Genomic DNA, 18,371 nt, shown 5'->3' on the forward strand with positions numbered 1-18,371 from the left:
TATATAGTGTGTGCTGTGCGTATAATGTCAGTCTGTACAGTGTGTGCTGTGTGTATAATATAAGTCTATATAGTGTGTGCGGTGTGTATAATGTAAGTCTATATAGTGTGTGCTGTGTATAAATTCAGTCTATATAGTGTGTGCTGAGCGTATAATGTCAGTCTATATAGTGTGTGCTGAGCGTATAATGTCAGTCTATATAGTGTTGGCTGTGCGTATGTCAGTCTATATAGTATGTGGTGTGCATATAATGTCAGTCTATACAGTGTGTGCTGTGTGTATAATGTCAGTCTATATAGTGTGTGCTGTGTATAATATCAGTCTATATAGTGTATGCTGTGTGTATAATGTAAGTCTATATAGTGTGTGCTGTGTGTATAATGTAAGTCTGTATAGTGTGTGCTGTGTGTATAATGTCAGTCTATATAGTGTGTGCTGTGTGTATAATGTAAGTCTATATAGTGTGTGCGGTGTGTATAATGTAAGTCTATAAAGTGCGTGCTGTGTGTATAATGTAAGTCTATATAGTGTGTGCTGTGTGTATAATGTAAGTCTATATGGTGTGTGTGTATAGTGGACATAGTGTGTCTATATAGTGTGTGCTGTGTGTATAATGTAAGTGTGTGCTGTGTGTATAGTGGACATAGTTTAAGTCTATACAGTGTGTGCTGTGTGTATAATGTAAATTTATACAGTGTGTGTGTGTGTGTGTGTGTGTGTGTGTATGTGTGTATATATAGTGGACATAGTGCAAGTCTATATAGTGTTTTTTGTGGTTCTTTCATTTGTATAGTTAAAAAAACACCTACAAAAAACACATGAAAAAACGCCTCCTAACGGAAGCAGATTTTTTCTGCTTGGCAATAACTGTTGTGTGCCCATACCCTTCAATTCATCAACCTACTGCAACTAAAGTTCCCTTTTGGTGTGGAACAAATTCTTTGTGCTGTGTGGGATTCTTGACCTGAAGCCTAGGCAGACACCAGGGCACAGATGGGTTGAGCTAAAGTCTGGCAAGGGGTGCCAGTTATCCTTGACACTTGCGGGGCCTTCTGGATCAGAAGGTGAGGACCCCCTCTCCTTTCGAAGAGAGTTTCTTTGGGTTTCACATCACTTTCTGTGCACCCCGGCTTTATTAAAAAAAAAAAATCTACGCAGAAATATGTAAATGCCCTTTAATTAATTTTATCAACCTAAAACATTGATACAATTTTGAACTTGATGGACCCTTGTCTTTTTCATCTGTCCTGACTAGAGGAAGAATAAAAAGAATACATGTAATGAAAAGTAGCAGCTGAACTCCTAGTGTTAGGCTGAGGCTAAATGATTGAATCACACTGTAAGGGCTTATTTAGACGAACGTGTAATACGTCCATGCAACGCGCGTGATTTTCACGCGTGTCGCACGGACCTATGTTAGTCTATGGGGCAGTGCAGACAGTCCGTGATTTTTGCACAGCGTGAGTCCGCTGCGAAAAACTCACGACATGTCCTATATTTCTGCGTTTTTCGCGCATCACACACCCATTGAAGTCATTGGGTGCGTGAAAATCACGGAAGCACCACATGGAATCACTTCCGTGGGACGCGCGTGATTCGCGCAACAGCAGTCAAAAGTATGTTTGCAAACAGAAAAGCACCACGTGCTTTTCTGTTTACAAACATCCACAGAGGGTGTCATAATGATGGCGGCTGCGCGAAAATCATGCAGTCGCACATCCTATGTGATGACACACGGAGCTGTTAAGTGCCTTTTGCGCACGCAAAACGCTGCGTTTTTTGCGTGCGCAAAACGCACACGCTCGTGTAAATCCGCCATCAATCGGAATGTAAGAAAAAGGTGTGATGTATTGTTATCCTATCCAAGTACCTTACTATGACATGTGACCGACCCCGCTGTAATCTATGTAATCGCTGTAACAGTAGTACAGTGATTACATAGAGTACATCGGGGCCGGTCACATGATGGCGAATCGTGTCGTCATGAAGTTAGACTGTGCCACTAGACTTCCGGTCAACCGGCAGTGCTCTAAAAATCTATTAAAATATAATAATCAGCACGACGGGGGACCTGAGTGCATATTAGCGAGTGTACTCACATACTGCAGTGAGTAGACTGCTAATAATTTTTCATCCCCACATAACCCCTTTAATTTAGGATAAGCTACTGTAGCTGTAAATAACTCATGATTGAGGCAGAGGCATCGGTAAAGAAACAAGCCTTAGGCCAGGTTCAAACACTGCAGTTTTGATGGGCTATTTTTTTATTTAAAACACAGTGTCAATACAAAAAAGAAAAAGTAGAAAAATAAGTATAATTTTTCCTTCCTTAAAGAGGTTTTCCAGGACTCTGATATTGATAGCCTATCTCTTAAATAAGCCATCAATAACAAATCGGTGGGGTCCGACCCAGCATCCCCCCACCGATTAGCTTATAAGAGGATTTTCAGTTTCGGCATACTGAGTGATCATTCTATATTTAAGTAATGAGCCCAGCTCCTGGTGAAATTTCTGTATGGCCAGGTTCACACAAGGCAGTGTTGTGCAGGGTTCTTCGGCCAAAGCCATGAGTGGTTTCTTAAAGGGGTTTACCGGGGCTTTCATATTGATGGCGTATTGTTAGGGTAGGCCATCAATATTAGATTGGTGGGGGTTTGACTTCTGGCACCCCGAACAAAACAGTTTAGTGAAGGGGCCACAGTGTTTTGGATAGTGTTGCCTCCCCTTCATTGTTTACCAGGCAAAGCGCTCTACATTTTGTTGTGGCTGTGCTTGGTATTGCAGCTCAGTCCTATTTACTTGAATTGTATGGAGCTCTTTCTGGTAAACAATCAAGGGGACATGGCGTTGACCGGAGAATTGCAGCCCCTTACTCAGCTAATCAGTGGGAGTGCTGGAACCTTCACCAATCTTATGCCCCTCATTTACCAATATCATTTACCAGTTCCGCTGTAGAGGTGAATACTGCACAGGTACTTGCCACCCAACAGCAAAGCTGAAAGATTTAACCAGGGCTGTCCTCCTCTCTCCAAGGTGCTCCATCGTAGTCACATCGGCTGCCTCTATGGTACATACGCCCTTACCCACAGCTCTACGGATTATGTTGTGAAATAATTTTATATAATACATGGCATCTACTTTATAAATTATTATTACCAGATATGTTTGAGATGTGTAGAGTAAACATTTGTTCTGCAACCATTTATAAAATTGCTCCAGAATTTTTCCAGTAAGAGTCAATATAAACCACTCGAGATGAGTGAGCAGGAAAGGCAATGAAAGAAAACAGAGCAAAGATCTTCCTGACAAAGAAGCAGCAATCATTATACTGCACACAGTAATCAATGGAGTAATCAGTACAAATAGGTAACAGCTACAAGGTTACCTTGACTTAGGTACTACAGCAGATAAACGAAGAAAGCATTGTAGTCATAGTTGTCACTTATATCAATGAGATGATGATGAGAATTCCTCATTGACAAAAACGTATGTTATGGAGGGTCCCGATAGACAGAGTATTAATTTTATGTATTACTGTTGTGAATTTAGCGACGTAGACTAAAGTTTCCTAAAATTGGGGATATGATTTACCAGCTAATATCACTATGGTTATTCGGTTCCCATTACCTTATACATATTGTAATAATAAAATATCAATGCAGTAACAACAAAACCAATGCATATTTTTTTGTAATTTTGGGCAAATTGGAGCAAAATAATGGAATCTGTGAGAGGGCTGTAGAGCAGAGAAGGCCGGGGAGCCACTGCATTAGAGCATGTTCACAATTGGCCAGTATTCTCCAGATTTTTTGAGCAAATTCTGCACGTAAAATGCACAGCAAACTACAGTGCACTGTAAGTGAATGTTTTTTTTTTTTTTTTTTTAAAAACTCATTTACACGTTGTTGAAATATTTGCTTAAATGTTCAAATGCACAACGTGCTCATTTCTGCTGCTGAAAGTTGGCGTACTTCATAGTGGATTTCACTCTTCCCATTATGAAGGATGAAATATTTGGTCAAATTTGCATCAATATCCACACGAATATGGAAGGACCTTTCAAAAATTTGTAGTTATGCCTGCTGGGTATCTCACTAACAACTATAATCGAAAGCATAAAATATAATAATAATAATAATAATGCATCTTAGGATATGTATAAAAGGTTTACCTTCCACTGACAAAGAAACAGGTCACCAGGAAAATGAGCAGGATGATCCCGCCAGCCACAGATATTGCCAATATAGTAATTTGGTTAGGATCGGTTATGGCGATCATATCTGAAACACAGAAACACAGATCAAGTTATTAATAAAACATGTTTTATTTGATGGTAGTAAATCTGACTATATATGTGGAACGTACAGTATATTTGTAGATTAAAAGTAGTCCATGTTTGTAAGCAATGAGAATTATCATAGGTAGTCAACTGAGACTTTAGAGATATAGTGCCAACATATTCACTCACATCAATCCCTGTCCCCAATGGGTCTCAAAATATAACTTTGATTCTTGAAACTCACACCCTGGGTCTAATTTCTTAGAATTAAAAGTCTAGAATCAATCTTAAGCATCAGGAGGAAGCTACCCAAGCATGGGGAGAACATACAAACTCCAAGGAGATGCCCCAAAAGCTGCCAGGAAACAGTGCTATTTAAATTTGCTCCATATTTGGGAGGTCATAAATACAAAAGCAGTGTTAGTCAATTCCGAAATACACATGGCTGTATTTTATTTAACAAATTAGTATTACAAACTGCAACAATTTTATTTTTCTTCTCTTTCTTCTGAATTCTATTTGTACAGAGGGTAGGGGATAGGGAGGGGAGAGGACATCTTTATGTCCTTGAGAATATTACATTTATGTTATCATAATCCTTTTTTTTTTCTGCCTTGAATATATGTGCTCATTCTGAAATGGATATGTAACGTCAATACAAAAACAAAAAGGTTAAAAAACCAAACTGCAACAACTTTTACTAGCCAATGCATCTAAAATAAAAAAATATATAACTAAACAAATAGTCTTGATTAAAAATATCTTACTGTATTTGTGTCAACAGCTGATATGCTGACCTATGCGTAACCATAGTTACAGACTACAAACAAACCCTGTGTAGTCTGAACCTGCAGGCATACAAATTTCACCAGTTTTAGGGGGTGGCAAGATAGAAAATTGCTCAAGGTCCATTTTTTGCTTGTGGCCCTCAAGGGCAAGACCCCCAGGATCAACCTGAAAGTGTAGCGGAAAAATATTCCAGTAGTCTGAAGAGCGCTCATTAACACTGAGCCGTGTGCTCAACAATAGAGAGATGTGCAGCTGTTAAATCACTTTCATTTTATCAGTCTTTTCTGTTCTGCACTGATCTATTCGGCACTATTACATGTTCTATATGTAATATGTGGACACTGTATTGGAGTATTATTTAGGCATTTTAAGGCAGTTTTATTTGAGCACTGAATGGTAATATTCTGTATGTAATATATGGCAGTTCTGGGGGCACTATATGGTGCTGTAGTACTGCTCAGGTACTGTATGGAGGCATTACTTAGTTACTTAGACACTGTATGGAGGTATTATTTTATATACAAAGCTTTTAAATTATGTGGAAACACTGTCTGAAAAGGCAAACTGGTCTACTTCTCCTTGTTTCCCCATTTTCTATAACACCGGCACTGTATACCATTTAAAAATATAAACAGCGTAAAATATAAATATATAGATAAAGAATTTATATTTAGCTTGAATTTAAGATTGCAGTAAAATTTTTGTACAATTGTGTGAGCGTATAATATGTACACCTCATTTATGACCTGCATGTTATAATAGGATAAGCTTGGTTTGTGAATATTTCCTTTAATATAAAATAACATATATCCTTCTTGTACATCTTAAATTAATGAAATAATAAGGAACCAAACCAAAATCCATCTATACAATACATAGTGCTCTCTAAAATTCTGAGTTGCTAATCTTCCTGTTTTGCTCGTTACCATGTAAATAAAATTTCTCATCAGAATTTTAGGAAAAATTGTCAATCTGCTTCTAGCTAAATGATGTCATCCTGTGTATTCATAATGATGCATAACATAGTATATATATATATTTTTATTTTTTATTTTTTTGTTCACACATAAATGACATAATGCAGAAGAGATTAGTGGATGTTTTCCAAAATATCCTTAAGGGAATTCATTATTCATGGTGGATAACGGCAAATCATGCTATATTTGGGATTAAATACCGGATGTCACAGGATTACACAGATCCATTGGGAACATTAAGCCCTGTTTAGAAAAGTCTACTAATACATCAGTTGTTCCGGGAATGAAGGGCTTACATTGGTGATCATGTGAGAAATTATCCATTGTGTATTTCATCGGGCATTGCCTACTATAAATTCTCACGTGCGTCTATACTGCACCTGCTCTTACCTATTATACATTACTAAAGATTTGTTTAATGCCTAGTGGTTCAGGTACAAACATTTTTAGCAAAATGAATGCAAATATCATAACTCTTAAAGTTAGATTTTCCATAAATCACAAGGAGCATGGGCCTATGGGTGGCCGTTCAGGAAGGGGTCTGGTCCTCAGTGCCAGGAGTGGGTTATGATGCAATTGGAGTTGGTGCATTCATCACAAATATACATACAATGCAGCTCTACACTGTCAGTGCTGAAAGAATAGTTCCAGTATGCTAAAGTTTTGGTATCCATAGAATTCTGTCCTCCATCAAATTTACACTGACTGTTCAAACTTTACTAGAAAACCTTTTTGCCTGCAGGCTCCTAAAATGTAAACTTGGTAATGAGTGAAGGAAACTAGAGAAAATAAAAAACAGGTGCTCCATAGAGTGGTATGTCCATGTGTGGAATATAGTCAACTTAAATGTGAGCAATATTATGGTGGTCCTCTATCACTGACTGAATCAGATCATAGCGAATGATACAGCTTCTATGTACAGAGGAAACATAGAAGCTGTATCGGAAAAACCATGCATAATTTTTAATAAAAGTCAATTAATTTTATTTTTTCATATCACATAAAAACACTGATTTAATAATAAAAAAAGCTTCCAAATGTGTAGATACAGTAGCCTTTATGTGATCACTTGTACAATACACTGCAATGCCTCAGGTAAGGCTTAATACGAGTACTAACATGGCAGACTTGGGGGACTGCACTAGGCCCCGCCTGCCTTGACAACTTATCAGCACCCCAAGACAGCGACATGGGGGGAGGGGTTTTGGTGTGACAAAGGGAAGCCCTGTCCAATGGCTTAGATGCAGTGGTCGCTATTGACTGCAGAATCTAACTGGTTAAACAGCTGGGATCGGCGTTATCTCCGATCCGGCCATTAGAGCAGGCGTTTGGCTTTAATATACAGTTGATGCCCACTATGTATGGAGTAGTCTCAGCTCCTCAATAACTTGAGGCATCCGCAGTACCTGTACGGTGGATGTCACCAAGGTGTCAAAGGAGATACATCTCTTCTAGAAATAATAGCAAAACGTTTTAATTCATAGAGAAATGCAGATTAGAGAACAGTGACCGGGTTTTAATGCTGCGATTTCTAGATAATGTCTATCGCTATCTTCTAGTTTACATTGAGCATCTGCATGTCTATTTGTGGGGCCAATTATAAGGTTTCTAGTTCTTTGGTACTTTGGTGGATGGGTTTATTACTTGAACATGTATTTCTTCACAGTCTAGCAACCCCAAACTTAAAAAAGATTGAATTATTTTGACAAACTCAGTTCAGATTATGGGTCATTTGAGGCAGGCCGATGTTAATGTACTAGTTCTTTAGAGCGCCTGCCATCTGTTGCTGTCTATGGAGGAAATCTCTGTAAGTGCTTGCCTGTAATGCAGCACCACTGCATGAAATACAAAGCATTGAAAGCAAATTTGCCTGCATCATGCCCATTGCTTTCAAATAAAGCTCTGCTGTCCTCATGAGAAATGCTGGACAATCTTGGAACCTAATAGAGTTCCCTTTGGGAAATTTATCTTTTGTGCATAGGATTTTGTATTAGTCTTCATTTCTTATTGTTATTGTCTTTGTGAATAGTCTAGCTAATGAGAATTCTTTTTTTCTTTTTATCAACTGTCATTTTTATTAAAGGTTTTACAATTTCCAAGAATAAGTACATAAAGAATAATAAATAGAACAGAAAAGAAAAGGTTGCCAACAGTTACACTAGAAACAGGTCAAGACAAATACTCATATCAAGAATGCATAGCACTTCATAAAACATCTGCAATATGAGATATCTAGGCCATGCGTAATAATGGCAAGAAAGAAAAGGGAAAAAGGGAAAGAAAAAAACAATAGACAAGGGAAAGACAAATGAGTGGCACAAATCAGAATTCTGAATGGACATTGAGGACAAAGCATTGTATGTGAATGTATAAAAAAATCTGATTATTCATTACACAGAAAATCGGGGAAATGTGAATAAAATTGACTTTTGAACGTGTTGATCCTTCAGTTCAGCCCGTTTACCAATGAGTCAGATATGAAGCCAAAGTTGGGCTAAACGACACCGATTTAGTTCAATACCAAGATCCATAGCGGACACATGGTACTAGGTGGGTGATGAATGCACTGGTAATGACTCATTTCTAAATAGGTCATTAACTAAGAAAATACGAGTAGATTTCATTTATGTCAACTGTCAAACAGTAAAAAAATGAAAAAAAAAATATATTCAGGCGGCATCTGCTTATATGATAAGACATTTTAACTGTCTAGCACTTGAATTAGTTACAATATAACACCCGCTCATATCTGCTTATTATCTAGCACATAGATTTAGCACATTGTCTGGCACCTTCAGGTATTGTGTCTTCTTCAAAAGAGAGATGCACATGACCAGTACTACAGCACTTCAAAGGAATCAGGCTAAAGGGTTAATGTCGATGAAACTAGAAGAGACCTTGAAGAAGGATTCACATGATAATGCAGATACTTGTAATCATCTTCCAACAATATATATTATTATTCAATATTAATCCTATCTGTTCCATCAGAATTGGAAACATTGGAGACCTTACATTATAGTCAAAACTCATCCTATTTGGTTCCAACAGTCAATGTGGTCCAATGGATATTGGGAACCTGGTCTTGGGTTGCGTCATTGGCCACTAGATTTTGGATGTCTTCTGCTGCTAGCATAGCAAATATGCAGAATAGCATCCTGTCCACTCAATATGGACATCTTGAGCATTAAAGGGGCTCACTGCATATATTAATCTCTGTGCAGATCATAAATTAATAGTCTTTGTTGTAGTCTGTGCTGAGTAAAATAAACTTAATTTCTTGATATAAAAAACACCCTTTAAGGGGTTGTCTCTAACACCCACCATTGAGGTTTTATCATAGGGGAAGACGTGTGTAGCCATACATTTCCCATGCGATTTCTGCAGGAGAATGCAGAATTATGTGCCAGCAATTCACATGACAAGGGTAATGGAAAGGGGTTTTTACTGTCCTGACAAACAAAAATGGCTCAGTGGATGATGCTGCTGTCACTGTTGCAGCATGAAGGCAATGGTTTCAACTCCAACCAGGCAGCATGGAGTTAGTTTTCTTTAGGAATTGCAGTTTCCCCCTGTACTTCAACAACATATTAATATGGATGTTGGCTTCTCAGAAAATTTGCCCTAGTATGAGCGTTTATGATCAGGAAATAGAAATGTAGACCCCACTGAGGACAGGGATCGATGAGGGAGAATGCGTTCTGTGTATAGTACTATAGAAATAAATAATGTATTAAGATCATAAACTTCGGTTTTTAAACTTATACCAATACAGACCAACAACACCAGATTTAAAGGGTTATTCCCGTCTTATAAAGCGATGGTGTATTGCTACGATATGCCATCACGATATGATTGGTGGGGATCTGACCTTTGAGTCCGGAGAACAAAGGAGCAGCAGCGCTGATTTAGCGCTGCGTCCCTTTCACTGTTTTCCATGCACAGCGGCATGGAATTCTGAAGGAACATTGGTGGATTTAATGGATTCCCACAGGCTGTTCCTGGAGATCTGAATAAGAAAATCACTTGGTTATGCTCCTATGAACAGTTTTGTTTACGTTGGTTCCAAGTGTGATGTGGCATTTTTTGTTCTATGGTCTTTAAATTTATACATATGGTTTTGCCACCAACTCCGGCTCATTAGTCTGACCTCAAGGATATATAATTTCCTTCGATATGATTCAGTATTTGCATGTACAAAATTCTGAGAGGAATCGTAGAGAAAGCCTGTGAGTCCCGTTTCCCACACCCACAGAGATTGACAGCTCTTCCTGCATACAATCTAATATAGAAAAATTCACCAAATATTCCCAACAAATCCACTTTGATTGTGTTGTGCCCGACTCTTTAGCAGGTTGGTAATGCCATAATAAACTGTAATAAAACTTGCCTCAAAAATAATAATAAACATATTATTTACCTTCTGTACTTGTTTCCAATTCTATCTCTCCGCCATAAATTCCTTGTCCACCTACTGTGTGAGCTCGGACTCTGAACACGTAAGTGGTTCCAGGTTTTAGGCCGTCCACAGTCATAAAAGTAGATTTTGTTTTCAATATTGTATAATTTTGTTCCTTCTGATTCTGCTGGGAATAACCAACAAATACTACTCAGTTTACATTGATATTTGGAGTGAGACAATGAACATATGCTTGTGGCACTGACCTTCTCATAGTAGATTACTTCATATTCCACCACTGCATCATTAGCCTTTTCTGGTCCTTGAAAAGCCAAAGTGACGCTGTCCTTGCTCTTTCGTTCTTTCAGGATTACATTGACTGAGGAAGAAATTATACGATTAAACTTCATTCAGCATAGAAAGGTTAATAGTCCTGTATGATATCTTCATATTTTTCCTATATTTTCTGATTTTTGAAAAATGTAAGGCACACCACCCGTCACATTTGTGGCGCACGTACGCCATGTATATAAGGAATGTTTCCAACATACATACGTACATGGGCCTGATGGATGCCAACAGAGTAAATTATATTAGTTCCCTCTAATTCAAAATGAAAAACAGCCTTCCTCAGGTGCCCATCAAATGGGCCCAATCGCCCATATAGGGCCCAGATATTTCTGATGTTACCCTGCCTTTTATCATATATCTGGGTGGTATGTGCTTTTCATGGGTGTCAGTGGGTCACGTATGCAACTCTATGGCATATAGTTTCATACGTTGGGGCCATGTCTTTGGGTCAGGAGATTTTATACCCACATGGGGAGGAAAGGAAAATTATGAACAGCCTAGTACAAACAAAAGTGGAAAGAATAGGTAATAAATAAATGATGCAGATTATTATTATAGCATAAATTAACACATTTAATTAGATATAATCCCGTAGCTAGGAAAAATTCTGTGTTAATACAATGCTAAAATATTCTGCAGGAAAATTATGTTGAAATAAACAAAATTGTACTGAAAACTAATATGAAAATAAATAGTAATGAAAAAGAAAATAGTAACCTAATGCTTCAGGAGCGTACAAGAATAAAACTGCAATTAATTTTATATCAAGAAATTCATTAGGCAGGAGGAATGTGTAAATTAAGTTTATTGAGCAAAACACTTGTGCTCACATTTTTGTGATTTTTATAAGCTAGTGCAGAAGAAAAGTTGAAACCCTAGAAACCAGTTAGATTTGATCTCTCAATTTTTAAATAATTGCAATGGGCACTGCCCCCCTTTTGTCTGTTTTTGATACATTAAGTCCTATAAAGTACAATATGAAAATATTGAAGAAGTCGAAAATCGGTTGAATTGGCAAACGCTCTCTAATTGAGAACCCACTGGCGATCTTCTAATCACCGTTGGTCCTGAGTTGAATTTTATGATTTAATTGTTTGAATGTGAAGGGAAACAGGGAAGTTGGAACTCTGTATCAAAATAAAATTGAGCTGTGACCACCAATAAAGATATATACAGTGCCTTGTGATAATATTCACACTGGCCCCTCTACGCCCCTCTCCCTTGGTATTTTATATAATGGACCTGTCATATGTCAGTACCAATACACCTGTTCCGAGAGGCCCTTAGTCTGCAACATTACTAAACAAGCAACAATTAAACCAAGAATCTCTATATAAAAATATAACACAACTACCAGCCTAACAAGAGTAGGCCACCCACGAAAACTCACAGACCAGGCAAGGAGGGCATTAATGAGAGATTCAACAAAGACACCAACAATAATACTGGAGAAGCTCCAAAGTTCGTCAGCGCAGATAGAAGTATCTGTCCATAGGACCTCTATAATCTATACACTCCACAGAGTGGGGCTTTATGGAAGTGTGGACAGAAAAAAGCCATTGCTTAAAGAAAAACATAAAAAAAAACAGGTTTTGAATTCACCAAACAGCGTGTGGCAGACTCCCCAAACACATGGAAGAAGGTTCTCCACAGTCAGATGAGACTAAAACTGAACTTTTTGGCTATTATGGGAAACTCTTTGTGTGGCGCAAACCCAACACTTTCCATCACCACAAGAGCACCATTCCCACAGAGAAGCATGGTGGTGGCACCAATGGTGATGGAAACGGAAACCCCTGGTTTCCGTCAGTGTCAGTTTGTGTCTGCTCAGGGTCCCGTTCTGACGGAAACCTCCGACAGAACGTCACAACGCAGATGTGAACAGAGCCTTACCCATACATCTGTTTTCCAATATGTTTTCCATTAAAAAACTGAAACCCACGTAACCTGCTTTAACCTCTACAATACTTACCAAAGACATTATCAGAACATAGAGATGTATCAGAAATGAATTTGCCATTTGGCACAATGTGTTATGATAACAATAATCTACATTCTTATCACCACATCATATGGAAAAGTACCAGTTTGTACATTAAAGGAAGATTTCTCACCTACTTGACTTGTAGTAATATTGACAGAAATAAATTGCTTAGGTCCAGAGCTCAGCTCAGAGACGCCATTCAAACCCTCAATATCAAAAGTATAGTTGGTGTAAGGCAGCAGATCTGTGATGAGCACTCGAGGGTGGGACACACCAAACTGTCTTGGTATATAATGGATCCCACTTCCACATGGGTTACATTTCTGCCCTTCCAGTTGGCACCTTCTGCAGTGAATGTTATATGTGACATCCATTCGGCCTCCTGAGTCCTCTGGGGGGCTCCACTCCATAATGACGGATGTCTCATTGACAGTCGATATTGGATTATATGGAGCAGATGGTGGACCTTAAACAAGATAGAGAAGATAAAGAGATGGTGACATTTAATGAGGGACAACGAATCAGAGAAAAGTATACCTGTCCAAGATACCATCAGTGACACCAGAGAAGATAACCTTATAGAGACAGGCACCATTTATCATAACAGGGCTTTTAAAGGGACATTATTAATCATCCCCTGATACAGACATAGATTTTATGACAGCTTCTGCTGGAAAGCTCAACCTCTGGCCCATTCATCTCAGTATTCGAAACATCTCCAGCAATTCATCTTCCTGTCACAAAACTGATCTAAGGTTTCCGTTATCAGAGACCTCATAGCAAGTGAGTCTATCAGGTTTCTGACAAAGGACACTCCCTTGTACAAGCGCTCTGGAGAAAAGCCAAGCAAGAGCGTACCGAGTGTAATCTGAACGGTTGCCAATGGTTGATTCTATGAAATGCCAAAAATGATTCATTTTGAAATCGGCTTGAAAACAAAGTCTTGAAAGGGTGAAAGAACATATGGAAATGTTGGCAAATTATTAATGAACGAAACAAAAACTGAGCTTAATTGATCGATAGTGTCTGCAGCAGAACGTCATCCAAATATAACATCTTACGGACGATGGATCATTGTCGCAATGTGGAAGGAAAATTAGCCAGATTTATAGTTCTTTTATATAATTATAATAAAAAAAATCTCTGTCAGGAATATCATGGGCTTTAAAAACTTTTACAAAATCTATCTTTCTGGCTTCTGTCCATTTTTCTTTCTATCACTTTGTATTTACGCTGTCCTTTATACCTTTCAGATCAGGTATCTAGATATTGTTGTATGCAATCCAAGGAGCTGCAGTAAGCTCAGGTAAATTTGTGATCATTTACTGAAATATTGCAAAATTGTGTAACAATTTTTCTTTTTGCCAGGTTCAACAATGATTATCACACTTTGCGTTTGCAGTAGAGCGTAGTGGCATATCACATGTTATCGCCACTGGTGTTACCTGTATGTGTAGCACTTAGTTCATGCATCTGCAATTTAGCAAAATCACGGGTGCATGAAACAGCGTGTACACATTACATTTTATGTGCTCCATAGGTTAACACTAGCGGTGATAAAGTGTGACATGTCCAACTATAATCTACAGCGATCTCAAGGTTGTTGCAGTGAATAATATTGTTGTGCGGAATATCACCGTGTGTAATAACTGCGTGGAGACCCGGGCTTTAAGGCTCATTCACATGTGGAATTCCACATTAAATATCTGTAACAATGCAAGCGGATAAAAAGAAGAAAAAGAAGAAAAACGTATATGCTATGGAAAATAATCTGTGTATGTTTAAGAGCATGTTGCTTGACGTATTTGCGGCAGATTTTTACAGTGAATGCCATGCAAAGGGTGAAATACATTCAAATCTGCAACAAAATCCACATGTAACACTTGTAGATTCAGCATAATATGCTTAAATAAATATTTTACATATTTACACCACAATCTACGCAAAACACACATTCCACTAATACAATTTCACAATGTCGATGACTGCAATATGGGAATCATTTATACAAAATGGAGATGACAGTATTTTTGGGCATGCTTACGGGGAAAAAAATAAAAAGAAGAAGACGGCGCTCCTCTACGGTGATAAGGATCGGGAGTGTGTATATAGAATAGATGGTGAATCAAGATAGTCTCACCTGGCAAAGTTGTGCAGGATCATCGGCACAACTCAACTTTAAAACGTATGGGGTCGATATGACCCTGATGTCAGCACAGTCAGCAGGCCTCCGGAGTTGACCCTGGGTGCGTCTCTCCAATGATGGAGGTTCCCCCGTGGTCTGGTAATCCGTGGAGAGGAAGAGGTAGAAAAATAAACTTCTTTGTGGGGCCTCTTGTGCAATTGTTCAGAAGAATCCACAAATGGTTTTCAAACTAGGAATTTATTCACATGAATGTATAAAACAAACACAGATACAACGCCTTTCGACCTCGTACTGTGGATCCTGACGAAGATCGAAACGTGTTGCATCTGTGTTTGTTTTATACATTCACGTGAATAAATTCCTATCGTTTGAAAACCATTTGTGGATTCTTCTGAACAATTGCACAAGAGCGCCCTACAAAGGAATTTATTTTTCTACCACTTCCTCTCCACTAATATTTTGGGGCAGAAATTATTCAGAAATTCGTCCACGCACTATATTTATATAATGTTTGGATGTCATTCTTAATGAACATGACTGACAATGGAGAATATCATGCATAAAATGCATGCAATATTTCCTAGTTCAAGAAATCGATCGTCCTAAAGGCAGCTCTGGACTGTCATACATGGTAAGAGGGCTTTCCTGAGAAGTGAAATGGGGAACGCTGGCATTATGGATGGCAATATTTAATTAATTAAGCAACATTTAGGTTAGGCCTCATGTATTCGCCCATATTATAGATCTGTGTTCTGTGGATCCCTATTACAATGCCCCTCTGGGTCCTTTGATTCTATAAAGAGAATCACAGAGGATCATGGTTTGCAGTATTACATAGGTTTTCATTCTTAGAAGCATTTGCTCTAGGGCAGAATACAGGGATTCACAGAGGCAACATATGGCATCACATGGAGCGCCTACAGGTCCGTATTATGGACCCATAGGCATACTGTGTGCAGTCATACATGGGTTATGTATGAGCCCTAAGTGCTAAATACACTATATGGACAAAAGTATTGGGACACCTACACTTTACCCCTACAGGAGCATTATGACATCCCATTCTAAATCAATATGCATTAATATGGAGTTGGTTCCCCCTTTGCAGTAAAACAGCTTCCACTCTTCTGGGAATGATTTCTACAAGATTTTGGACCGTGTCTGTGGGAATTTTTGCCCATTCATCCCGAAGAGCATTTGTGAGGTCAGGCATTCATAATTAAAATGAAAACTTGTTTCAATTTTATTGAAGAATCTTAAAAGAGGAAGGACGTGGTACACGTCTGAAACGCGTAGGCAGCAGCCAGTCTTTATCCCTTGCATCTGGAAGCTACCTATATGTTCTTTTAAGATTCTTCAATAAAATTGAAACACGTTTTCATTTTAATTACCTTTGCGCTGGATCAATGGTCTTCTTCCCTGTTTCCTGCTTCACTGCCGTGTGCCGTTGCGGCTATCCTGGCGCAGCCCGTGAGTGAAATCTGCAAACGGTGAGCTGGAGGACTCCTCCCAAAATTTCTTGTGTCAGGCATTCATGATGAAGGAGAGAACCTGGCTCGTAATCTCCGTTCTAGTTCATCCCAAAGATGTTTGATGGGGTTGAGGTCAGTGCTCTGTGTGGCCAGTCAAGTTCATCTACACCCAACCATGCCTTTATGAACCTTTTGCACTGGGGCACAGTCATGTTGGAACAGAAAAGGGTCGAACTCCAAACTGTTCCCACAAAGGGAAGCATACAATTGTCCAAAATGACTTGGTATGCTGAAGTATTAAGATTTTCCATCACTGGAGGGGCCTAGGTCAACTCTTACATTTATAGTCATGTAGTCCCCACATATTCTGGTGGGGGGATAGCTGTGATATCTAGTTCAGTGTATGAACAGACGTGTCCTTCCTTATATTCCCTCTTTTCTCAACATATCCTAAGATGTGTGGCGCTAGATGAGCAGCTTTGAGAAAAAACATAATTTTGTGATACTTTGTCACACGATGTCTATGCTATATGTGTCTAAGTGTGCCACCCAGGGGTTGTGATGTGGATTGCAGCCTGTAAAAGGTTTTGCTAGTATGTCACGAAATTGTGTTGAATTGATTTCATGAGATATTGGAGTACTTAACCAAATTCAAGCAAAGGTAACGGTGGACACATCTGTATGTTGTGCTTATATCTCAGACAAAGGGAGCAGTGATGTCTATAGACTGTATGAGCCAGTGAAATACAAGAGTGTTTTTGCGTTACTATCAATTGCGTATTATAATGGATAATGGACCTCCACAATAAATTATTCAATATATTAGAACTCGGTGGTCCATAAATTGTATGTAAGATTTTTTTATATTAACATGAAGCCTCTATGTGATCTCTACCATTTCTATAATTTACAGCTAGAACTGTTCTCTTGTCTTGTTTAGCTTTATAGCCATGCTCTTTAGATTCTTCTGCTCATAAAATTAAGTATGGTCGCCATATTACACAGCATCTCCAGCAGTAGAATCACTTGGACCACCCTGATATCATTCCTATGAGACTACAAAAATGGAGTCATCTGCTGCAATCTCAGAGAAAGAAACCTAGTAATAGTCCTTTGAGAGTAAGCTCCCTTTCTGTATGGCACAAGAGAGTCATTTCAGGCGTGATATATATATATGTAGCTGTGCATAAGTAAGAAAGCACAGCTGCTGAGCAGTAAAGCCGGGGAACGTACATGCATTTATATCACGTTTAACTTGCTCTTTATGATGCATTGGCGAGTTATTATCATCTTGCATTACTAAGCAAAGGACTAAGCAGATGGAAGAGGCTAAGCTCCATCTGATGGATTGGTACCATTAAGTTTCACAAACACTACATGATTAGTACTTTAATATACAATTCCTGAGCGTGCCTTCAATATACCACGTTCAACAACACAGAGTATGTCTTCCATTAATACACACTTGTACTTTATGTAGAGTTACTTTATAACACTTCACTTGTGTAGGGCTACAAAATAACATAAAACGTAATAATTAGATGGTAATTCAGCAGTGACATGTCGGTTAAAGAGGCAAATAGCGCTGTTGTCCCTAAAATTATCCATCTGTAGATGATAACGTTTATAATCCGGCGTAGTATGAAGTGAACACTACAGTGGGGGGATTTACATTAACCTGACCTGTTCCTTTCTCAGACTTCTCATCTCATTGTACATAAGGGTATGTTCACACGGCCTATTTACGGACGTAAATCGGGCGTTTTTGCCCCGAATTACGCCCGAAAATAGCGCCTCAATAGCGCTGACAAACATCTGCCCATTGAAAGCAATGGGCAGACGTTTGTCTGTTCACACGAGGCGTATATTTACGCGCCGCTGTCAAATGACGGCGCGTAAATAGACGCCCGCGTAGAAGAAGTGACCTGTCACTTCTTTGGCCGTAATTGGAGCCGCTATTCATTGACTCCAATG

At 38.7% G+C, this 18,371-nt stretch overlaps 1 protein-coding gene across 4 annotated transcripts in view; it reads right to left on the reverse strand.

The window, feature by feature from the left end:
- Positions 1-18,371, reverse strand: part of LOC142759217 (ephrin type-A receptor 3-like) — a 228,025-nt gene that overhangs the window by 79,415 nt on the left and 130,239 nt on the right. For 2 of the 4 annotated variants that reach the window (XM_075861172.1, XM_075861170.1), the window contains 4 exons: positions 12,910-13,245; positions 10,711-10,823; positions 10,466-10,631; positions 4,172-4,280 (listed from right to left, as the gene is read on the reverse strand). In XM_075861172.1, the coding sequence (XP_075717287.1) occupies positions 4,172-4,280; positions 10,466-10,631; positions 10,711-10,823; positions 12,910-13,245 (724 nt within the window). The remainder of the gene's footprint in view (positions 1-4,171; positions 4,281-10,465; positions 10,632-10,710; positions 10,824-12,909; positions 13,246-18,371) is intronic. The other 2 variants (XM_075861173.1, XM_075861171.1) reach the window with 1 other exon arrangement.

Source organism: Rhinoderma darwinii, chromosome 4 (assembly GCF_050947455.1).
Source record: "Rhinoderma darwinii isolate aRhiDar2 chromosome 4, aRhiDar2.hap1, whole genome shotgun sequence".
NCBI classification, from domain to species: Eukaryota; Metazoa; Chordata; class Amphibia; order Anura; family Rhinodermatidae; genus Rhinoderma; species Rhinoderma darwinii.